At 47.2% G+C, this 24,203-nt stretch overlaps 1 protein-coding gene across 34 annotated transcripts in view; it reads left to right on the top strand.

The window, feature by feature from the left end:
- The first annotated feature begins 2,321 nt into the window (after window positions 1-2,321).
- Window positions 2,322-24,203, top strand: part of epha10 (EPH receptor A10) — a 117,241-nt gene continuing 95,359 nt past the window's right edge. For all 34 annotated transcript variants that reach the window (XR_014089980.1, XR_014089964.1, XR_014089972.1 and 31 more), the window contains exon 1: window positions 2,322-2,522. Coding sequence is in view for 2 of the 34 variants with exons in the window: in XM_081613046.1 (XP_081469172.1) it covers window positions 2,444-2,522 (79 nt within the window). In the remaining 32 variants the exon portion in view is untranslated. The remainder of the gene's footprint in view (window positions 2,523-24,203) is intronic.

Genomic DNA, 24,203 nt, shown 5'->3' with positions numbered 1-24,203 from the left:
CTTCACCACCGAACAGTCTCTCTACTGTTATATGGAAAATTTTCATTTTAAGTTTATTGGAAATGTTCCACAAACGGTCAAAGTCTTTACCAACTCCGACCTGCAGGTGGCAGTATTTCTGACTTTACTGCGCTGAGATAACAAAAACCGACCATAATACGTTCTTTAAAGAATAAAAATACTGTTTTTTATATTTAGATCTTTAACGGACTGTGGAAAATGCTGATAAATTAAAAGTATTTCTAAAATTGTCGCCTCAAAATCAGTGACTGCAAAGAAAAAAAATCACAAAACCACTGAGAAGCTCTGGAGGGACAGAAGCTGAGTGACTGTCATCAAATGTTGGTTTATGATGAAAGTTGATTTATTTTTTTGTGATTCTTGTTATTTAACATCTGCCTGGACTGAAGTCTTGATTTTAAATATGTTCAAATATAAACTGTTTCATATTTTTAAGGAAACTTTGAGGATTTCTGCTCTTCTGATTCGGTTCAAAGCTCAGAAAAATCTCAACTAAATCCTTGACAGACTGATGTCCTCCTGGCTCCGCCCACTGACAGGTGGGGGAGGAGCTTCAGGAACCTGCTGCTTCAGCGCTGCTTGGCCTCCAGGTGATTTTCATCTCTGACCTCTGCAGGACATCGAGTTCCTCATCAATAATGCAAAACCAGAGCAAGAGGCGAGCTGAGGAGGAGGAGGAGGAGGACCGGAGACCGCTCTAAAGCAGGAAGTGGACTACAGCGTAGGGCATTCTGGGTAAATCCAACCAAAGCTAACATGCTAGCCTAGCGCTAGCAGCAGAAATGGCTCCTGGTCTTTAGCCTAAAGAGAAATCCTCCAACCGCTAAAATCCTCCATCTTGTTTCCATCTGGTGAAGAAGGAAGTTGCTCTCAGTGTCTTCAGAGGTTTTTGTGTCGTTTCCTTCAGTGGTTCTTGGTGCAGCGCCCCCACAGGCCAGGAGGGGAACAGGTTGGTTTGACTCAGAACCACAGCAGCTGGAGAAGCAGCAGATGTTCTGGTTCCAGTAGAACCGGGTCGACCGGACCATCAGCAGGGAAACCATCTTAAATTCTGGACTTCAACGTTCACGTCTCTAATGAAGCAGCTGAAGGTTCTGAGTTTCAGACTGTAGAACCCAGCAGGAGGTCTGAGGGAGTCCAGAGCCTCTCAGTGAAAACCCGCCTGCTGATCGGTTCTGGTCCAATCGGTTCTGGTCCAATCGGTTCTGATCCGGTCGGTTCTGATCCGGTCGGTTCTGATCCGGTCGGTTCTGATCCAGCTCCTATGACAGCAGCAGCAGGAACCTGCAGTTCATCTGAGATCCAGGGGTGAATCACAGAGACGATAAATGATTTTGGTTCTGCTGCCTGGAGTCCAAACGACCCGTTCTGCTAACAGAACCTGTTACTGCAGATAATGATTATTTTACTGATCAATTACTCAAATATTAAACTCATACGTTCCAGATGCTTCATTTCAACACTTAAACGTATTTTACTCAAAATTAAAAGTACAAATAAACAAACAATTCAGACCTTAAGGAATAAAATAAACATTTTATTGCCTAAAAGTTAATAACATGCCTTTGATTAATGTTGATCATTTCATCTGCAACTAAAATCATTTCAACATCAACATGAGAAAAGCTCAGCTGAGGATCAATACAGTGATGATCTGGTGATTAATTATTGGTTAATTGATTAATAAATGGAAGTAAAAGGTGATCAATAAGAGACTCTTAACACAACGTGGACCAGAAGCTAAAACTGACATTTCAATCCTGGGAAGAACAGATTTAAAAAAGAAAATTAAATGAGTTTATGGTTCCGGCAGATAAATTATGGAAAAAAAATGAAAAAGTCAAACATTTAAATAAATCTGACTGGAGAAACAAAACGAGGAAATTATGATTTACAGTTTAAAACGCGAACATTTTAAACTGTGAATGAATGAAAACAGAAATGAATGAATGGATGAATATCCGAGCTGCCGCAGCAGAACCAGAACCAGAACCAGAACCAGATGCGGATCCATCTGGTTCTTTTTGTTTGTTCTCACATTTAATAAAACAAACCAAGTAATTAGTTTATTTTATAAACTAAATACCAAACATTTGGTTTATTTCATTAAAACTCAGAGCATGGAAGTGAAAAATGAACCTTAAAGTGTAAAAATCCGCAGAGATTCATGTTTTAACTCCAGGTGAGCACGTTCCAGCTCCCTGCCCTCTGATTGGCCCGCGCTCCCTGGCCTGCTCTCATTGGCTGGGGCTGCTGTCAGTTCCCTCCCAAGCCCCGCCCCCGAGCACAGAAATGCCTGCGCGCGGAGCGGCGCGTCACCAGACGGATCTGCGCTCGCGCTGACCGAGCGTCTCTGCCGCGGAGCCAGAAATGATCAGAACCCCGCGGACTGGACCCGAACCCGAACCCGAACCCAGCCAACATGGATGTGTGTAGAACCCTGGCGGCGCTGCTGTGGGTCCTGCTGCTGCGGCGGGTCCAGGTCTGCCAGGCGGAGGAAGGTAGGTCCCGCTGGGTCGGTCCGGTCCGGTTCGTTCCGCTCCGGAGCTGCTGGTCCTGACCCGAGCTGGGTCAGGAGGAGAGGTGCTCGGTTCGGTCTGGACCGGTTCTGGTTGAGTTTATCTGCTGTGAGGCTGAAGTTGAAAGGTTCGGTCCAGAGGAACAGAAAGTGTTCCCGGGACGGGTTCGGGACTTTTCCGTGGTTCCTCTGTGGTCCAGATGCCGGGCGGTTCGGCCAGCAGGACGGGTTCGGTTTCTGGCTGCAGATCCAGGTCAGAACTCCGAATCCTTCCTGATCCGCTCTGAGTTCCGTTGGACCTGGAGGTTCCGGTTCTGGAACCAACAGAAGCAACAGAACCTTCAGAACCAGGGTGAGCGTCGTTCCGGGCTGATGATGATGATGATGATGATGATGATGATGATGATGATGATGATGATGATGATGATGAAGGACTCAGATCTGGGATTTTTTTCTGAACAGAACCGCTGAACGGATCACACACACACACACACACACACACACACACACACACACACACACACACACACACACACACACACACTCCGCTTCCTGTCCGCAGGGACAACGGACCCGCTTGTCCTCCAGAACCCCGAACAGAACCTGGATCCGCCGCCGGTTCCTCAACCCGATCCGGTTCCCTGAACACCAGGGAACGTTCCGGGTTCAGATCTACGCGCCGGTTCTCTAACTGATGATGACTGAGAGCAAACCGGTTCTGTTCGGACCCCGACCCGTCTCTCTGGGTTCTGTTGTCTCCATTCTGGCGGAGTGTGTGTGTGTGTGTGTGTGTGTGTGTGTGTGTGTGTGTGTGTGTGTGTTTGGAATCAGGAATGTCGGGACGGTGATCCGACTCTTCTTTGTTTCTCCTCATCCTCATCTTCCTCCTCCTGCCCAAGAGCTGACTTAGCACACATCTGTGTGTGTAGGTGTGTGTGTAGGTGTGTGTAGGTGTGTGTGTAGGTGTGTGTAGGTGTGTGTGTAGGTGTGTGTCCAGCCCTCCTCCCTCCAGGTCTCCTCACACCTCAGCTCTAACACACCTTGGCATCTCATCGGGATCTCATTTACCCCCCACCCTCCTCATCCTCACCTTCATCATCCTCACCTTCATCCTCCTCATCCTCAGCTGCGTTTTTTCTCTGGATGATTTTATCAGCGGATGAATCAACATCTACACTGTAAAAACACAGAGTCTGTGTCTGGTTTTGGTTTAAATATCTGGTTCTAAATGAACCAATAAATGACCTTCATCAGCTCAGGAGCCGTTTTAACTCACTAACAGTTTTTAACTAACTAGTTTCTGACAAAAGTTTTTATTCTTCATCTATGTAACTTTTTAAACGTGTTGAATGAATCTATTACAGTTATGTCTATGTCTTAATATTCATATAGAAAGTTCAGGTTATTTCATGTATAAGTGGAATAATCTGCATTTTGTCAGATTATCGCAGATTTGATTTTAATCCACATGTTCTAAGTTTTTAGCTCTATAGAAACTAAACAGAAATTATTTTAGTTTCTGCATCCAGGAGGGAAATGACCCGATCAGAACTTTAATCTGAGCTCGGAGGAGAAACGCTGCCGGTTTGGATGAGCCGGATCTGAACGCAGAGATTCGGTGGAGTCAGGATCAGCGGGTCGGTTCCGGTCCAAACTGACGGAAATGTGAGCAAAGTTTCCACCTTTCACCCGGAAAGCTCAGGTTGAACGTTCAGGACTTTATTTCTTCTGTCCGACTCGGAGTGGGAATCGGTTTGCCTGGAGGAAATGTTTCCATTGTCAGGTTTTCACATTTACTGGACGGAAACAGGAACCAGCAGCAGAACCGGCTGCTGCTGGTTCTGGTTTGGGTTCCATGTGAGGAATCAGAACTTTGTTCACTGAAACACTGAACGACTCGTTCGAGTTGCACACGAAACCCGACAGCAACTGAGTTCTCCATGTACGATGGAAGATCTGGTGGAAGGAAAACCTTCCAGGCTCCTGCAGAGTCGCAGATACTCGGGGTTCAAACTCCCTGGAAAAGTGGATATTTATTTTAATATTTCTGAGTTTCTAAACTAAAAGTGACTGAAGTGATCAGCTTTAATTTTATAAGAGGAGAAGTGTCTGGGACAGGAAGTGTCTGGAACAGGAAGTGTCTGGGACAGGAAGTGTCTGGGACAGGAAGTGTCTGGGACAGGAAGTGTCTGGGACAGAAAGTGTCTGGGACAGGAAGTGTCTGGGAACAGGAAGTGTCTGGGACAGGAAGTGTCTGGGACAGAAAGTGTCTGGAACAGGAAGTATCTGGGACAGGAAGTGTCTGGGACAGGAAGTATGTGGGAACAAGAAATGTCTGGAACAGGAAGTGTCTGGGAACAGGAAGTATCTGGGAACAGGAAGTGTCTGGGACAGGAAGTATGTGGGAACAAGAAATGTCTGGAACAGGAAGTGTCTGGGAACAGGAAGTATCTGGGAACAGGAAGTGTCTGGGAACAGGAAGTATCTGGGAACAGGAAGTATCTGGGAACAGGAAGTGTCTGTGACAGGAAGTGTCTGGAGTAGGAAGTATCTGGGAACAGGAAGTGTGTGGAACAGGATGTGACTGGGAACAGGAAGTATCTGGGAACAGGAAGTGTCTGGGACAGGAAGTGTCTGGGACAGGAAGTGTCTGGGACAGGAAGTGTCTGGGACAGGAAGTATGTGGGAACAGGAAGTGTCTGGAACAAGAAGTATCTGGGACAGGAAGTGTCTGGGAACAGGAAGTATCTGGGAACAGGAAGTGTCTGTGACAGGAAGTGTCTGGAACAGGAAGTATCTGGGAACAGGAAGTATCTGGGAACAGGAAGTGTCTGGAACAAGAAGTATCTGGGAACAGGAAGTGTCTGGGACAGGAAGTGTCTGGGACAGGAAGTGTCTGGGACAGGAAGTATGTGGGAACAGGAAGTGTCTGGAACAAGAAGTATCTGGGAACAGGAAGTATCTGGGAACAGGAAGTGTCTGTGACAGGAAGTGTCTGGAACAGGAAGTATCTGGGAACAGGAAGTATCTGGGAACAGGAAGTGTCTGGGACAGGAAGTATCTGGTACAGGAAGTATGTGGGAACTATAAATGTCTGGAACAGGAAGTGTCTGGAACAGGAAGTGTCTGGAACAGGAAGTATCTGGGAACAGGAAGTATCTGTGACAGGAAGTGTCTGGAGTAGGAAGTATCTGGGAACAGGAAGTATCTGGGAACAGGAAGTATCTGGGAACAGGAAGTATCTGGGAACAGGAAGTGTCTGTGACAGGAAGTGTCTGGAGTAGGAAGTATCTGGGAACAGGAAGTGTCTGGAACAGGAAGTATCTGGGAACAGGAAGTATCTGGGAACAGGAAGTATCTGGGAACAGGAAGTGTCTGGAACAGGAAGTGTCTGGGAACAGGAAGTATCTGCTGCTTTCTGAGTATTTTTACAGTTTCTGATAAACATTCACAGCAGAAACATTCACTGGACTAGATGTTAAAATCACCCCTGAATTCATGAGGTTTGATCTGAAGGTGAACAGGAAGTTAAAGTAAATTAAAGATTAAATCTGTGTGGATTCAGGCTCTAAGCAGGAGACGTCGTCTGTGGAGTTTGAGGCGAAGCGATGCTGCCTGACTTCTTCTGCGCGATCGTCAGACGTCTTCGTCCAGCTGTCTGCCTCACAGCTGCAAAAGTTTAAATAATTAACCAGCAGTGAATCTTAATGAAGCAGAAACAGAGAGAGGCTGAGGAATCAGCCTTGAGGTTCTCCTTCATTAACCACGTCAGAGACGCCGTTTAAAGCTTTAGACTCTACAAACTGAAACCAAAAGCTTCAACACATGAGAACCTCTGAGTTTTACTGAGAGCTGGGAGAGTCTCAGCATCGTATGGGAGCCTGGGAGGGACAATCCAAACTGACAGTGAAGACTTTCACTCCTCTTCCTGGTTGGGGACGACGTGACGCTCCAGTCGGCCATTTTTTCTGTTTTAGACATGATCGCCGTTTCTTTGGTTGAACTTTGGTTCAGATTTCATTTCAGGAGGCAGAAGCTGCTTCTGCCTGGATCACATGTCTGTGACCTCACAGAGCGCGAGCGGTCAGGGTGATTTGTGAACATGGCCGCCGCAGCGCCGCAGCGTCCTCCTGTCAATGACGGCGTCATTTCAGCTGAGATGAGAGGAGGAAGGCAGGGAAGGTCAGAGGAACGGAGGATGAGATGAAGGGATGGAGAGGAAAACAGGATGAGATGAAGGGGTGAAAGAGGGGAAAACAGGATGAGATGAAGGGATGGAGGAGAGGAAAACAGGATGAGATGAAGAGATGGAGGAGAGGAAAACAGGATGAGATGAAGAGATGAAGGAGAGGAAAACAGGATGAAATGAAGGGATGGAGGAGAGGAAAACAGGATGAGATGAAGAGATGGAGGAGAGGAAAACAGGATGAAATGAAGAGATGAAGGAGAGGAAAACAGGATGAGATGAAGGGATGGAGGAGAGGAAAACAGGATGAGATGAAGAGATGGAGGAGAGGAAAACTGGATGAGATGAAGGGATGAAGGAGAGGAAAACAGGATGAAATGAAGGGATGGAGGAGAGGAAAACAGGATGAGATGAAGGGATGAAGGAGAGGAAAACAGGATGAAATGAAGGGATGGAGGAGAGGAAAACAGGATGAAATGAAGGGATGGAAGAGAGGAAAACAGGATGAGATGAAGAGATGGAGGAGAGGAAAACAGGATGAGATGAAGAGATGAAGGAGAGGAAAACAGGATGAAATGAAGGGATGGAGGAGAGGAAAACAGGATGAGATGAAGGGATGAAGGAGAGGAAAACAGGATGAAATGAAGGGATGGAAGAGAGGAAAACTGGATGAGATGAAGGGATGATAGGAACAGAGGATGAAATGAAAGGCGGGGAAAGAGAGCAACACTAATGAACACAAACGGATTCTATATTCACAAAACCTGTTTTTTATAAAACAAATATTTTTCATGTTTTAAGAAATATCATAAACTTGGAAAAGTTTTCATCCTAATAAAAACGTCTCGGCTCCTGATGGCCGTTTCTAAGGACACAGAGCTAAAACTGATGTCGACCAATCAGAGTCGACTTCCTGTTTGTGTCGGCAGACCAATCAGCTGAACTATTTTAAACGTGTTAGAATATAATAATAATAAGTATTAAAACAGGACAGTGCAGGTCAGGGGTCAGGGGTCAGAGGAATGTGGATGAACTGGTGCAAACAGTGAAACATAAATCTGCTTTCCAACAAACTCAAACAAAAAGTTTTCATCAAATTTCCAGTTTTGTCATAAATAATCATTTGGTGACGTTAAGCGGAGTATTGTTTGATTTCCCACTGACTGAATCCGGGCGCCTGAGGCCGACTCCTGTGACCTCCAAACGACCTTTCTGTGCAGCAAAGGTCACATGTGTTGATGGATAATCTCCACACTCACACAGGAAGTTCCCATGTTTTCGTTTCAGCTGAAGCTCGCCTGGTTTCTGCGGTTATTTATGCGAATGAGACACGGAGGCATCGTGTGATGATGCATATTCATCACCTGATGAATATGCCCACATTTCTGAAGCTGCAGCAGAAAGTTCAGGTTTCAAACACCTCCAGGGTTCCTGCAAAGGTTGTGTGCAGAACGTGGGAGCAGGAGGGAGCAGGAGGGAGCAGGAGGGAGCGGGCGGAGCGTTCCTGGAGCTTCCTGCTGACGGATGGAGGCAGCGGCTGCCGGCAGCCTCCTCGGTGTGTAAATGGCAGGACGCGGCGCTCTGGGTGTAAACAGTCGGTGCTTTAACGCGGGGGCCATGACGGGAACCAGAGACGTTTTGTCTGGGTCCTGTTCGCTGCGACTCCGGATGATTAGATCTGGTGAAGTCTGATTCCATCCTCCTGCCTTCCTTTTCCTGGATGCAGACCAGTTTGACCTTCTGCGACCCGTTTCTCCCCCAGCTGAGCGGTTCAGCTGAGGAAGAGGAGCACGAAGGTTAACCGTGTTGGCCTTCCTCTCAGCCGCCATCAGCCTCAGCCAGGCTGGTCCCAGTCCTCCCAGCACTGGACCCTGGAAAACAGACCCGATTCTTTAAGGGAATCAATAACTGATGGATCTGATGTTTCATTGGGAGCCGATCAGGAGGTCGACCTAAAGCCCGATTAACTGACTTAATGACATTATTTGGTTTTTAATTTCAGGAAAATGTGGATTTTTTTCCACCAATGCTTTCATGCGTTTCCATGGCGATGTCAGCTCGCCCAGGGCGGCCATTTTGTTAGCCAAACGTTTTAAAGCTTCCGTTTGGACTTTGACTTGACCACCGAATATTTAAATTTAAATTCAGAAGGCTGAGAGAATCAAGTAGTAATTTTATCAGAACTTCAACATAAATTTGATGAAGATTTACTTTATTATTATTATATTATTATTATTCGGATAAGGAAATAACTTTAACTCTGCTGCACTTTTCAACTTAAAGTCTGGATTATTGAACCATTATAGATCAAACAGATTTTCTCCTTCATGAAGAGTTTTAGTGTGCTTGTTATTATTATTATTATTATTAAACATCAAACTGCAGATGGAAATTAGCCACCTGGCTTTAATCTCATGCTAATTAAAATGTAATTTCCCATTTCTAAAAAATAAACTTTACACAATCATCAATCATTATTATCACGGCTGTAGAACAGAAGGAGAGTTTTACTGAGAACAAAACGCTGATATGACGTCATGACCAACCCTGCGGCCCCCGGCGGTCCGCCGGCGGCCCGCGGGCCTCCTGACGCCGCGGCGTGTCGGTCGGATCCGTGTCGGTCTGCGGCTCGTAAACCAGGGAAGCCCATTAATCTCAGGAAGAGGCGTTTGACCTTTCAAACTCATTAACCACAGCAGCCGCCGTGCAGACAGCTACCGGCATCACACAAACTCCCCCCGCACCATTAGCACGTGCGCGGTACTTAAGCTGTGGGCGCGCACGTGCAGGAGGTGTGTGCGCACCTGCCAACATGGCCTCCGGTCGGCCGGATCCTCCGGATCGTCCGGATCCTCTGTGTGGGTTTGTTTGGGCAACGACCTGGAAAATTGCCTGACCTTTTCAGAAGCTGATGAATAAATCCATAAATCCCGAAGCGGCGGCGCGGCTTTACGACGCGTCCCGACCGCAGCGACGCCTCCTGCGGAGAGGCTTCCTGGAAATGGAGTGATGGTGATGGTCCTGATGAAGGTCAGCGGCGCCGGTAACGACCTGCTGGAGTTAACACGGAGAAACGCTCCGCTTATCTGGAGGCTCAGAGGCAGGAGGGGAATATAAACAAACCATTAGCGCTGAAGCAAACCTCTGATTTACTGAGCTCCTCATCAGTCCTGGAAGTGGACAAATTACTGAGGTGTCTGGTCAGCAGGGGGCGCCGTAGATACCAAACCTCTCTATGGAGACCTGTGGGCAGAATCAAGATGGTGGATGAAAGTCATAAACATCCTGGACGTTGGGTTGTCTCTGCTGGGCCGTGATTGGTTCCTGAGGTTGTCTCTGCTGGACTGTGATTGGTTCCTGAGGTTGTCTCTGCTGGACCGTGATTGGTTCCTGAGGTTGTCTCTGCTGGACCGTGATTGGTTCCTGAGGTTGTCTCTGCTGGACTGTGATTGGTTCCTGAGGTTGTCTCTGCTGGACTGTGATTGGTTCCTGAGGTTGTCTCTGCTGGACCGTGATTGGTTCCTGAGGTTGTCTCTGCTGGACTGTGATTGGTTCCTGAGGTTGTCTCTGCTGGACTGTGATTGGTTCCTGAGGTTGTCTCTGCTGGACCGTGATTGGTTCCTGATGTTGTCTCTGCTGGACTGTGATTGGTTCCTGAGGTTGTCTCTGCTGGACTGTGATTGGTTCCTGAGGTTGTCTCTGCTGGACCGTGATTGGTTCCTGAGGTTGTCTCTGCTGGACTGTGATTGGTTCCTGAGGTTGTCTCTGCTGGACCGTGATTGGTTCCTGATGTTGTCTCTGCTGGACTGTGATTGGTTCCTGAGGTTGTCTCTGCTGGACTGTGATTGGTTCCTGAGGTTGTCTCTGCTGGACCGTGATTGGTTCCTGAGGTTGTCTCTGCTGGACTGTGATTGGTTCCTGAGGTTGTCTCTGCTGGACTGTGATTGGTTCCTGAGGTTGTCTCTGCTGGACCGTGATTGGTTCCTGAGGTTGTCTCTGCTGGACCGTGATTGGTTCCTGAGGTTGTCTCTGCTGGACCGTGATTGGTTCCTGAGGTTGTCTCTGCTGGACCGTGATTGGTTCCTGAGGTTGTCTCTGCTGGACCGTGATTGGTTCCTGAGGTTGTCTCTGCTGGACCGTGATTGGTTCCTGAGGTTGTGTCTGCTGGACCGTGATTGGTTCCTGATGTTGTCTCTGCAGGACCGTGATTGGTTCCTGAGGTTGTCTCTGCTGGACCGTGATTGGTTCCTGAGGTTGTCTCTGCTGGACCGTGATTGGTTCCTGAGGTTGTCTCTGCTGGACCGTGATTGGTTCCTGAGGTTGTCTCTGCAGGACCGTGATTGGTTCCTGATGTTGTCTCTGCAGGACCGTGATTGGTTCCTGAGGTTGTCTCTGCTGGACCGTGATTGGTTCCTGAGGTTGTCTCTGCTGGACCGTGATTGGTTCCTGAGGTTGTCTCTGCAGGACCGTGATTGGTTTCTGAGGTTGTCTCTGCTGGACCGTGATTGGTTCCTGAGGGAGTCTCTGCTGGACCGTGATTGGTTCCTGAGGGAGTCTCTGCTGGACCGTCATTGGTTCCTGAGGGAGTCTCTGCTGGACCGTCATTGGTTCCTGAGGTTGTCTCTGCTGGACTGTGATTGGGTCCTGAGGCTTGGAGGGAAACGCTGAGGTTTTATTAAGGAGTCCTTTGAGGCTACTACAACATTTACGGTAATTTCTGGTCTATTGAATGTAAGCCACACCCACTCACTTTATAATTTTTCACATAAAGCCGCAGTCGTCTAAACGCTGCAGGTATCTACCATGATATTTACGTAGAAAGGTTGTTTTACTTTAAGCTTAATGTTAGATGTAACGTCCTCTGAGCCGCTGCAGTCAGAATAATCACAAAAACATTAAGGTAATTATTAACACTCAGGTTATGGATGTGATCTTTGTTGACCTCCAGGATGAACTGATGCTGTGGAGTCCAGAGTATCAGTTCAGCACCAGTTCAGCACCAGTTCATCACCAGTTCAGCACCAGTTCATCACCAGTTCAGCACCAGTTCATCACCAGTTCAGCACCAGTTCATCACCAGTTCAGCACCAGTTCATCACCAGTTCAGCACCAGTTCATCACCAGTTCATCACCAGTTCAGCACCAGTTCATCACCAGTTCAGCACCAGTTCAGCACCAGTTCAGCACCAGTTCAGCACCAGTTCATCACCAGTTCAGCACCAGTTCATCACCAGTTCAGCACCAGTTCATCACCAGTTCAGCACCAGTTCAGCACCAGTTCAGCACCAGTTCAGCACCAGTTCATCACCAGTTCATCACCAGTTCAGCACCAGTTCAGCACCAGTTCATCACCAGTTCAGCACCAGTTCAGCACCAGTTCAGCCAGAGTTTGGACATCAGCCATGGAGACGCTTTCAGCTCAGAGTCCGGTTCAAACTCGGAACGGAATTTAATTGCTGCGCTTCCGTCTGCCGTTTACTGAGCGTAAAGTTGAAAATGTCTCCACCAAGTGGCCAGGAGGGTGAACTACAAATGACAGACAACCTTCACAGTTTTCAGTCGCTGTAGTTTTTTACTTCCATCTTCATCTTCCTCCTCCCCACTGAAGAGGTTTGACCTCGTCTCTCTGCCTCTGGTCTCCAGGTGAGCCGTCTGCTGGTGGAGAGTCACATTGATCCGCATCGCAGTTTGAACGTTACGTCTGGTCGCTGCGGTGGCGCTGAGCGTCCTGCAGGTGTTCATGTCCTGTTCCCGCTCCGGCCAATCAGATCGCTGCCACAAGGCTGAACGAAGGCGGCGTTTTCCACGGCGACGGTGTGTTTATGTGCGTCTCTTTCTGCGGCGGTCGTGATTGCAATCAGAAAGTCATCATGGAGGACGGCCGGGTGGAGCGCTCCTGTTGTTTCTCTTCTAATTGCTGCTTCCTCTTTGCAAGTCAATTAGCCTGGCAGCCAATCAGAGAGCAGAGGCGCTGCAGCCTGGACGGGCTGCCAGGTCGCGCCGGTAATCAGGTTATCCTGCTGTCAGTCACTGTGTCAGCCGGCCAATCAGGGAGCAGCGGTTCTGATTAATCAGCCGTATGGGGAGAGCAGCCAGAGGTTGTCAATCACCAGAGCAACATGAGCGGCGCTCCCCAAACAACAAGTTTGGATCTGGAGTTTAATTCTGACTGGAGAGAGAAGCAGCTGCTGAACAGTTCCTCTGAACGATTCTCTGACACGTAACGACAAAATAACATGGACATGTAGAACCACGGAGGAGCCGGACAGCTGATCCGGTTAGATACACATCTTGATGCGCAACCAATCAGAGGACAGCTCAGACGCAGAAACCCGAGAAACGGATCCTCTCTGGTCCTCCACACCTCGTCTGGGTTCGGTTCAGTCCAACTCTGGTTTCATATGTAAACACCAAGTGGACCAGAAGCAGGAAGTGGACTACAGCGCAGGGCATTCTGGGTAAATCCAGCCAAAGCTAACATGCTAGCCTAGCGCTAGCAGCAGAAATGGCTCCTGGTCTTTAGCCTAGAGAGAAATCCTCCAACCGCTAAAATCCTCCATCTTGTTTCCATCTGGTGAAGAAGGAAGTTGCTCTCAGCGTCTTCAGAGGTTTTGGTGTCGTTTCCTTCAGTGGTTCTTGGTGCAGCGCCCCCACAGGCCAGGAGGGGAACAGGTTGGTTGGACTCAGAGCAGCTGGAGGAGGAGCAGATGGTGTAAATATTTAGAATCTCATTAAATATTTAGTTTAATCTGTGACTTAAATTAATGAATAATTTATCCTCCATCTTTTGCTCTGACAGGAATTGTTCATTTTTGACCATGTAGCTTCACAAACGGCACCGCAGAGTTTTCTGCGCCTCTGGATTCTTTGATAAGCAGCTTTATCTGTGTGTGTGTGTGTGTGTGTGTGTGTGTGTGTGTGTGTGTGTGTGTGTGTGTGTGTGTGTGTGTGTTGGGTTGGTGGATAAACTTGTGTTTTATCAGAGCTTATTGGATGTCTTAATTTAGTTTCCTGGACTTTTTGTTCCTGTGTTTCCTGATTTTCCATAATTTGATCCGGTTATTAAATCTGACTTCGTTCTTTCTGTCACTTTGCAGCAGATTTATTTTTCCTGGGCTCTTCGGAGCGGACGCTCATGTTGTCAGCAGCAGCGCCGCTGGCCAGATCGCCGCGGTGTTCAGGTTATTTACTGCAGAGGAAGTGATGTCGTCTCACAGGAAACTCCTCTCTTCTTTCAGTCCATCATCTCCGTGAGACAATTCAACTTGACAGAGTTTCAGCGATGAAGTGCCTTGAATTAATAGTGAATTACCAGCGTGTGTGTGTGTGTGTGTGTGTGTGTGTGTGTGAGTTTTATTTCTGAACCGTCCGTCTGCTGAGGGGGGGCAGGTCTTCCTGAGCAAACGATTCCCGATTCGTTGTGTTTTTCTCAACTATTAATCAATTAGTTAACGATTATTTCAGTTACTGATTAATCGTGATTAATCGTTTCAGTCGGTGTTGAAGCACTCGCTCCACTCTGACTCCCCGGGTCTAAAACCAAAACAGAAATTATGAAGTAGGTAGTAAAGCAGCTCTGTTCACAACCAATAAAATCAATCAATCAATCAGATTGATCGATTCCATCCAGTCAGTAAATCAAAACTCTGCAAGTGGCAGAAATTACAAAATAAACTGAATTATCAATCCTAGCATCCTAGGTCGGTTCTGGTCGGTTTGGTTCAGGTCGGTTCGGTTCGGGTTGGTTTGGTTCCAGTCGGTTTGGTTCCAGTCGGTTTGGTTCAGGTCGGTTTGGTTCAGGTCGGTTTGGTTCCAGTCGGTTTGGTTCAGGTCGGTTTGGTTCGGGTCGGTTTGGTTCCAGTCGGTTTGGTTCCAGTCGGTTTGGTTCCAGTCGGTTTGGTTCAGGTCGGTTTGGTTCAGGTCGGTTTGGTTCAGGTCGGTTTGGTTCAGGTCGGTTTGGTTCAGGTCGGTTTGGTTCCAGTCGGTTTGGTTCCAGTCGGTTTGGTTCCAGTCGGTTTGGTTCCAGTCGGTTTGGTTCCAGTCGGTTTGGTTCAGGTCGGTTTGGTTCAGGTCGGTTTGGTTCAGGTCGGTTTGGTTCAGGTCGGTTTGGTTCAGGTCGGTTTGGTTCAGGTCGGTTTGGTTCAGGTCGGTTTGGTTCAGGTCGGTTTGGTTCGGGTCGGTTTGGTTCCAGTCGGTTTGGTTCCAGTCGGTTTGGTTCAGGTCGGTTTGGTTCCAGTCGGTTTGGTTCAGGTCGGTTTGGTTCCAGTCGGTTTGGTTCCAGTCGGTTTGGTTCCAGTCGGTTTGGTTCAGGTCGGTTTGGTTCTGGTCGGTTTGGTTCCAGTCGGTTTGGTTCCAGTCGGTTTGGTTCCAGTCGGTTTGGTTCAGGTCGGTTTGGTTCCAGTCGGTTTGGTTCCGGTCGGTTTGGTTCCAGTCGGTTTGGTTCCAGTCGGTTTGGTTCCAGTCGGTTTGGTTCCAGTCGGTTTGGTTCGGGTCGGTTTGGTTCCGGTCGGTTCTGGTCGGCAGGAGGAGACGCTGTCCAGCGTTTACAGGCTGTACAGTAGTGAATAAAAGCAACAGAGCCGGACATGAGAAGACGCTGCTGCCTCTTCCTGTTCCTCTTCCTGTTCCTCTTCTTCCTCTTCCTGTTCCTCTTCTTCCTCTTCCTGTTCCTCTTCTTCCTCTTCCTGTTCCTCTTCCTCCTCTTCCTGTTCCTCCTCTTCCTCTTCCTCCTGTTCCTCCTCTTCCTGTTCTTCTTCTTCCTCCTGTTCCTCTTCCTCCTCTTCCTGTTCCTCCTCTTCCTCTTCCTCCTGTTCCTCCTCTTCCTGTTCTTCTTCTTCCTCCTCTTCCTGTTCCTCCTCTTCCTGTTCCTCTTCCTCCTGTTCCTCCTCTTCCTGTTCTTCCTCTTCCTCCTCTTCCTGTTCCTCTTCCTCCTGTTCCTCCTCTTCCTGTTCTTCTTCTTCCTCCTCTTCCTGTTCCTCCTCTTCCTGTTCCTCTTCCTCCTGTTCCTCCTGTTCCTCCTCTTCCTGTTCTTCTTCTTCCTCCTGTTCCTCTTCCTGTTCCTCTTCCTCCTCTTCCTGTTCCTCTTCCTCTTCCTGTTCCTCTTCCTCTCCTTGTCTTCGTCTGAAACTCGGATGTTTCTCGAAGTGATGACTCAGCGTCTCGACAGGAACAAACTGTAAATCTCAGTCTCTCAGTTTCATGAATCATTTGTTCTGCTCAGGGATTTCACACCAACACAGGGTCATAATTATTCATACGCAGCCTCTGATCAGTGGGTTCTGGACGGAACCGGGTCAGCGGCTCGGTTTCCCGGAACAAACCCGACTCCACAGATCTCCTTTACTCCACCTGCCGGTGTTGAACTTCCTCTGGTTCGTCTCCGTTCTGAAGCAGGAAGCTGCGACCCAGATCTGAGCAATCTGATTGGCCCGGTTCTGATCCGATTAGAGTCACATGCATGTGTTCGGCCGGCGAAGCAGAAAAATAAAACGTGATTATTGTCTGTTGGCGGAATAAACCTGAAACTGAAATGAGGAAAGTTCAGCATTTTATGAATCTTCACTGGTTTATAACAAATAAGGAAATATTTCATCTTTTAACATATTATTATTATTATTATTATTATTATTATTATTATTATTATTATTATCAGCAGCAGGACTTTGAGCTGGTTCTGTGTGGAACCGGTCACAGTCTGACCGGTTCTGACTTAATAACTCTAAAATCTTTTGTCTCATTAAACTTTTTCCTGCTAATATTACGACTTCATCCTTATTTTTAAACGTCTCATTCTGGCGCTGAACTGAATCAGATATGATGTTTTTTGCTTTGGTCTGATTTGGATTATTCTGCAGCAGAAGAATCCGACGCTTCATCAGCTGCTGCTCAACTTTAAATCGGTCCGGAGACGGCGGCCATTTTGATCACTGTGAGCCAAGAGCTGCAGAAGCACCTGCAGGTTTCACCTGAACGTAGCGGCGAGCCCTGCTGAGACCCGCAGCGTTTGTCTGCTGATCATCAAACTTTCTCCTGAACTCATCCAGAGTCTCCATGTTCACATCTGCAGCTCTGAGTCCAACACGAAGGTTCTGGTTCTGGAGCTGATCTGGGTCCAACGAGTTTAAATCCAGAAATCTTCTGTTGGATCTTCACTACAGCGATGCGCTCATATAAACCTCTGCTGCAGATCAGATGATGATGTTAGCATGCTAACAGCTGCTTGTTGATGTTAGCATGCTAACAGCTGCTTGTTGATCTTAGCATGCTACCAGCTGCTTGTTGATCTTAGCATGCTAACAGCTGCTTGTTGATCTTAGCATGCTAACAGCTGCTTGTTGATCTTAGCATGCTACCAGCTGCTTGTTGATCTTAGCATGCTAACAGCTGCTTGTTGATCTTAGCATGCTAACAGCTGCTTGTTGATCTTAGCATGCTAACAGCTGCTTGTTGATCTTAGCATGCTACCAGCTGCTTGTTGCTCTTAGCATGCTACCAGCTGCTTGTTGATGTTAGCATGCTTACAGCTGCTTGTCGATCTGAGCATGCTAACAGCTGCTTGTCGATCTGAGCATGCTACCAGCTGCTTGTCGATCTGAGCATGCTACCAGCTGCTTGTCGATCTGAGCATGCTACCAGCTGCTTGTCGATCTGAGCATGCTACCAGCTGCTTGTCGATCTGAGCATGCTACCAGCTGCTTGTCGATCTGAGCATGCTACCAGCTGCTTGTCGATCTGAGCATGCTACCAGCTGCTTGTCGATCTGAGCATGCTAACAGCTGCTTGTTGCTCTTAGCATGCTACCAGCTGCTTGTTGATCTTAGCATGCTACCAGCTGCTTGTTGATGTTAGCATGCTAACAGCTGCTTGTCGATCTGAGCATGCTACCAGCTGCTTGTTGATCTTAGCATGCTACCAGCTGCTTGTTGATCTTAGCATGCTAACAGCTGCTTGTTGACCAGCTTTAATCTGTAAATGTCTGAAATGTTACACATCCTTAAATGTCACGTTTTATTCCAAAAACTTCAACCTTCTGCTTTAATTCTTGTCTCTAATAATGATCACCTCAGCCGTTACCATGGTGACAGCCACCATCATCTTGCCGAGTAATGCAGACCAGCTGTGACGTTTCTGACGCACGCTGTCTCCTGCTAATGGCTCCACAGAACCACGGTTAACAGCCAGATTCAGCTAAGCGTCCCTTTATGACGGATAAATGACGGATTTTTGGAATTAGACGTAATTATGAGGCGTTTTGTGGATGTAATCCAGCTCCGTCCCGCGGTAATAAGTGTGAATAATGGATCTGATTCTGGTTTGTTTCTGCCAGCCGGAGCCGCCGTCTTTGTTCTGGATCAGAGCTGCTTGTCCTGATTAGAGCAACATTTTTACAGCATCTGATCATAAACATGCAACATGTGTTTTCTGTGCACGCGTGAAAACATTCCCGTCTCCAGATCTGAGTCAGTGGGAGCCGAGGCTGGCGTCTCCTCAGGGGCCAAACGTTTGCTCATGTTTAGCTAATGCAGCAATTTGTCACCAGGCAGCGTTTAGAGTAACTGATTAGAATAATAAGATGTGATTAAATTAATGAATCTGGAGCCGTTTCTGTCTGCTGGGGGACTGAAGCTACGACCCGGCAGCACCGTTAGTCCAGGAATCTTTATTCTATCGATTATTCTGATGACTAATCAATTACTTTGACAATCAATTGGAAATTCCAACAAACTACGGCTGCACCGAATCATTAGTTTTGTAATGAAGATTAATCAGATCAACATTGTGACTTTCTGCATATTTTTCATTTTACCACTTAAACCTTTTCATCCAGGATCAGAAATGCATCCAACATGCAAATCAACAAATAATTTCATTTCCTTTTGATAAGAAAATCAACATTTTATCGCCCGACGTTCCTCCAGTGAACTTTGATCAGATTAAAACTGGATGTGACATCAGAGAAGCTCAGACTGATCAACTCAGATCAGATCAGTTACTGGGGCTGAACTGGAAGCTGCTGGGAGTCTGAGAGGATTGAGATGCAGCAGGGAGACAATACTGAATGTAATCAGTTCCTACCAGCTCACCTGGGCTCCGATCCAGGCCTGGCTCACACACACACACACACACACACACACACACACAGGCCTGCGCTTTGTGACAGAAACTGATCCTGTTGATTATCTGCTGCAGGAATCTGGGAAATGGAGGATTTGCATTTTAATTCGCTTCACTCAGTTTTGAGTCGCGGGACAAAATTTGTCCTGCTTGTTTTTTTTGGGGGGTTTTTGTCCACAAACGATGGACGGAGATTCAAATGTTCCTCCTATCAGAGCGCGAGAACGATGAGCAGCTCTGACTGCGGCGGCAGCAGCCGTCATGGCCGCTCTGCACCTTCATCCCGCCATCTGCAGCTGATGATGATGATGATGATGATGATGATGATGATGATGATGCAGTCAGCTGGTCGGACACTGAGGCGCTTCGGTGTAAGAATGTTTTTCAATCTCACAGTCCAGAAATTGAACGATGTTCATAACGCTGCGTCTCCCTAATGGTTTCCAGTAACCGTCCAGTTACACAAACTCAAGTTATAAAAATACATTTTCTTTATGGAAACAAGCCAGTTTCGAAAACTCTCGTTTTAAAATGAAAAGATTTTGTGCTGAGGTGGTTTTAATGTCTCAGAACTGAAAAGAATCACATGATGAAGAGCCGGCTGTGAAGTGAAGGAGGAATCTGTTTCTGTTGGTTTGTTTTAACAACGTGCAGCTGGACCCACAGAGATCCACAGAGATCCACAGCATCACAGAACAAAACAGAGAAAAAGGTTTATTTGTGATGGAAACAGATTCTGCCTGGTTTCTTCCTGGTTTCTTCCTGGTTTCTGCCTGGTTTCTTTCTGCCTTTTGCCTGGTTTCTTCCTGGTTTTCTGCCTGGTTTCTTCCTGGTTTTCTGCCTGGTTTTCTTCCTGGTTTCTGCCTGTTTTCTTCCTGGTTTCTTCCTGGTTTTCTGCCTGGTTTTCTTCCTGGTTTCTGCCTGGTTTCTTCCTGGTTTCTTCCTGGTTTCTGCCTGGTTTCTTTCTGCCTTTTGCCTGGTTTCTTCCTGGTTTTCTGCCTGGTTTCTTCCTGGTTTTCTGCCTGGTTTTCTTCCTGGTTTCTGCCTGTTTTCTTCCTGGTTTCTTCCTGGTTTTCTGCCTGGTTTTCTTCCTGGTTTCTGCCTGGTTTCTTCCTGGTTTCTTCCTGGTTTCTGCCTGGTTTCTTTCTGCCTTTTGCCTGGTTTCTTCCTGGTTTTCTGCCTGGTTTCTTCCTGGTTTTCTGGCTGGTTTTCTTCCTGGTTTCTGCCTGTTTTCTTCCTGGTTTCTTCCTGGTTTCTGCCTGGTTTCTTCCTGGTTTCTGCCTGTTTTCTTCCTGGTTTTCTGCCTGGTTTTCTGCCTGGTTTCTTCCTGGTTTCTTCCTGGTTTCTGCCTGGTTTCTTCCTGGTTTCTTCCTGGTTTCTTCCTGGTTTTCTGCCTGGTTTCTTCCTGGTTTTCTGCCTAGTTTCTTCCTGGTTTCTGCCTGGTTTCTTTCTGCTTTTTGCCTGGTTTTTTCCTGGTTTCTGCCTGGTTTCTTCCTGGTTTTTGCCTGGTTTCTTCCTGGTTTCTGCCTGGTTTTTTCCTGGTTTCTTTCTGCTTTTTTCCTGGTTTCTTCCTGGTTTCTGCCTGGTTTCTTCCTGGTTTCTGCCTGGTTTTTTCCTGGTTTCTGCCTGGTTTCTTCCTGGTTTCTTTCTGCTTTTTACCTGTTTTTTTCCTGGTTTCTTCCTGGTTTCTGCCTGGTTTCTTTCTGCTTTTTGCCTGGTTTCTTCCTGGTTTCTTTCTGCTTTTTACCTGTTTTTTTCCTGGTTTCTTCCTGGTTTCTGCCTGGTTTCTTTCTGCTTTTTGCCTGGTTTCTTTCTGCTTTTTGCCTGGTTTTTTCCTGGTTTCTTCCTGGTTTCTGCCTGGTTTTTTCCTGGTTTCTTCCTGTTTCTGCCTGGTTTTTTCCTGGTTTCTTCCTGGTTTCTGCCTGGTTTCTTCCTGGTTTCTTCCTGGTTTTGTGCCTGGTTTCTTTCTGCTTTTTGCCTGGTTTTTTTCTGGTTTTTGCCTGGTTTCTTCCTGGTTTCTGCCTGGTTTTTTCCTGGTTTCTTCCTGGTTTCTGCCTGGTTTCTTCCTGGTTTCTGCCTGGTTTCTTCTTGGTTTTTGCCTGGTTTCTTCCTGGTTTCTGCCTGGTTTCTTCCTGGTTTCTTCCTGGTTTCTGCCTGGTTTCTTCCTGGTTTCTTCCTGGTTTCTTCCTGGTTTCTTTCTGCTTTTTTCCTGGTTTCTTCCTGGTTTCTTCCTGGTTTCTTCCTGGTTTCTGCCTGGTTTTTTCCTGGTTTCTTCCTGGTTTCTGCCTGGTTTCTTCCTGGTTTTTTCCTGGTTTCTTCCTGGTTTCTGCCTGGTTTCTTTCTGCTTTTTGCCTGGTTTCTTCCTGGTTTTTTCCTGGTTTCTTCCTGTTTCTGCCTGGTTTTTTCCTGGTTTCTGCCTGGTTTCTGCCTGGTTTCTTCCTGGTTTCTTCCTGGTTTCTTCCTGGTTTTCTGCCTGGTTTCTTCCTGGTTTTCTGCCTGGTTTCTGCCTGGTTTCTTTCTGCTTTTTGCCTGGTTTTTTCCTGGTTTCTGCCTGGTTTCTGCCTGGTTTCTTCCTGGTTTCTGCCTGGTTTCTGCCTGGTTTCTTCCTGGTTTTTGCCTGGTTTCTTCCTGGTTTCTGCCTGGTTTTTTCCTGGTTTCTTCCTGGTTTCTGCTTGGTTTCTTCCTGGTTTCTGCCTGGTTTCTTTCTGCTTTTTGCCTGGTTTTTTCCTGGTTTCTTCCTGTTTCTGCCTGGTTTTTTCCTGGTTTCTTCCTGGTTTCTTTCTGCTTTTTTCCTGGTTTTTTCCTGGTTTCTTCCTGGTTTCTGCCTGGTTTTTTCCTGGTTTCTTCCTGTTTCTGCCTGGTTTTTTCCTGGTTTCTTCCTGGTTTCTTTCTGCTTTTTTCCTGGTTTTTTCCTGGTTTCTTCCTGGTTTCTGCCTGGTTTTTTCCTGGTTTCTTCCTGGTTTCTGCCTGGTTTCTTTCTGCTTTTTGCCTGGTTTTTTCCTGGTTTCTTCCTGGTTCTTCCTGGTTTCTTCCTGGTTTTGTCCTGGTTTCTTCCTGGTTTCTTGCTGGTTTCTTCCTGGTTTCTTGCTGGTGCAGCAGCCGTCTGTTTCCTCTGTGGTTCTGCGGAGCAGGAAGCAGCTGGGCCGGTCGGAGGAAGGCGCCCCGATTGTTTCCCCCTCACTCGATAGTGCCGACCCCCCAGGACTCGACCTTTGCGCGCAGCGTGGGGCGCTGCTGGTGCTCAATACAAGGTGTCGACGAGGTCGAGGCAGACGACCTTTTGTTTTAACCCCCATCGAGCTGAAAGTCGATGGCAGGTCATCCACATCCTGCAGCTGTGAGGAAAATATCAGAGGGAATAAAGAAAAGCTGCTGCTGGCTCTGATCGGATGGAGGAGACATAAATACATCCATCTTCTTCGTCGGATCTAGACCCCACCGCGCTAATGCTAAGCTAACGGCTCCTGAAGGATTCCCATCACATCAAATGTTTTAATTCTTCAGGGTTTTTAGTTTTTCATCAGCAGCAGCAGATTTTATACAAACTTTAGTTTTCTCTTTATTTCTGTACGTTTGGAGTCAGAGTGATTCTGTTGGCGTCTCCCTGAAGCTAAGCTAACGTTTCAGTAGATCTTCATGTTGAGAGAGAAGCTGGTGAACATGAAGGTCCCTCAAACTATCCAGACACCTGAAGTCTGGAGCTGGGACAGAAATGATTGTGATGAACAAAACCCTTTATTAACTAATAGCATAAAAACGTTATAACGCTGTAAGTTCACAAGGGTCAGTGATTCATTTTTAAACAACTTTTCACTCTGGAACTGGAAAACAAAGAGGATTATGAACAAGCCTCTTAAATCAGTTTAAGAGGCTACATGAGCAGAACGCGGCCATTTTTATTTGATTAATCTGATTAATCATTAGAATATTTGATTACTAAAATATTCGTTGCAGCCCTAGGCTTGCTTCCTCTCAGCTCTCAAACTTCCTGACTGTAGAGGTCAGAGGTCATCCTGTTTCTGTGTCTGAGAGTTTAAGGTATGAGGTTGTTTTACAATGCATCATGGGAATATAACCCACATATTAGTGTGTGTGTGTGTGTGTGTGTGTGTGTGTGTGTGTGTGTGTGTGTGTGTGTGTTTTGTGTGTGTGTGTGTGTGTTTTGTGTGTGTGTGTGTGTGTGTGTGTGTGTGTGTGTGTGTGTGTGTGTGTGTGTGTGTGTGTGTGAGCTGCTGTCAGACCTGCAGCGCTGCAGGAGTTTCTTGTTCCTCCAGAAAGGAAAGCGTTGTGGGGGGAAGACGACCTAATTTCTTCTAAAGTGGTTCTCAGATTGAACCAAAGGGAAAAGAAAGTCAGCAGAAAACCTCAGAGCTTATGTAACTGCCCCTCCCCCCCCCACTGGGGGGGCAGAGGGGCAGATAGAGGGGGGCAGGTAGAGGAGGGACGGACAGATGGAGAGTGATGAAGGAAACTTTCTGCTGTGCTGTCCGACCCGCGTTCTGTCCGGCTGTGTGTGTGTGTGTGTGTGTGTGTGTGTGTGTGTGTGTGTGTGTGTGTGTGTGTGTGTGTGTGTGTGTGTGTGTGTGTGTGTGTGGCACAGATACACACCTGTATTATTTAAAACTACTCGGAACGCCTGATGGAAGGTTTTCCCAGAACTCCAGCCGGAGCTTCATGGGGATATTAGCGGGCCGGATCCAGCGGAGTCACGCTGCAGCTGCAGCCTGAATAATGCATGCAGCGGCGCATGTTCTCCTGGTTCACACGCCCTGCTTCTGACAGCTGTGGACCCGGGAAGTTTCTGTTTCCAGTCGGCATCCGCTGGAAAGCTGGTCAGACTCCTGCAGCCGTCGGGATGAGCTCCGCTCCGCCTCACTGAGCTGCACACATGCTAACCAGTGATTAGCCTCAGCCTGTCGGTGGCGGCTCCCCTCACCTTTAACTAGCCAGCTCCACGCTAACAGATGGGCTCAGGGTTGCATAACGAGGACAAAGCGTGGATGCTGAGACGATTAATCGCTAAGACTAATCAATTATTGAAATAGTCATTAACTGGAGGATACAGAATCTAAAAAGGACATTTGTTAAAGAACAGCAGAGCAGAAATGAAGCCATAACTGTGGAGAAATATGAATATTTTACCTTTAAGCCGAAAAATAAACCTGTTCTTTCCAAAACTCACCCCGCCGTTTTAGCTTCACCTGGTTCTGAGCAAATTTCCAATCAATCACTTACTGATCAGTGAACTCACAAGTTAATCCCAGATCAGACCGACACGCTGTTGGTGTTCATCACAAAGTCTGAGCTTCAGCTGTTAGCGAAATTAAATGTTTCTTTTCTAAAAGGGAATAAAATCATGTTTAG

The sequence above is a fragment of the Poecilia reticulata genome, chromosome 11, assembly GCF_904066995.2.
Source record: "Poecilia reticulata chromosome 11, P_reticulata-male-v2, whole genome shotgun sequence".
Taxonomy (NCBI): Eukaryota; Metazoa; Chordata; class Actinopteri; order Cyprinodontiformes; family Poeciliidae; genus Poecilia; species Poecilia reticulata.
The sequence above is the reverse complement of the archived record's forward strand: the minus strand, read 5'-3'. Positions and strand labels throughout refer to the sequence as shown.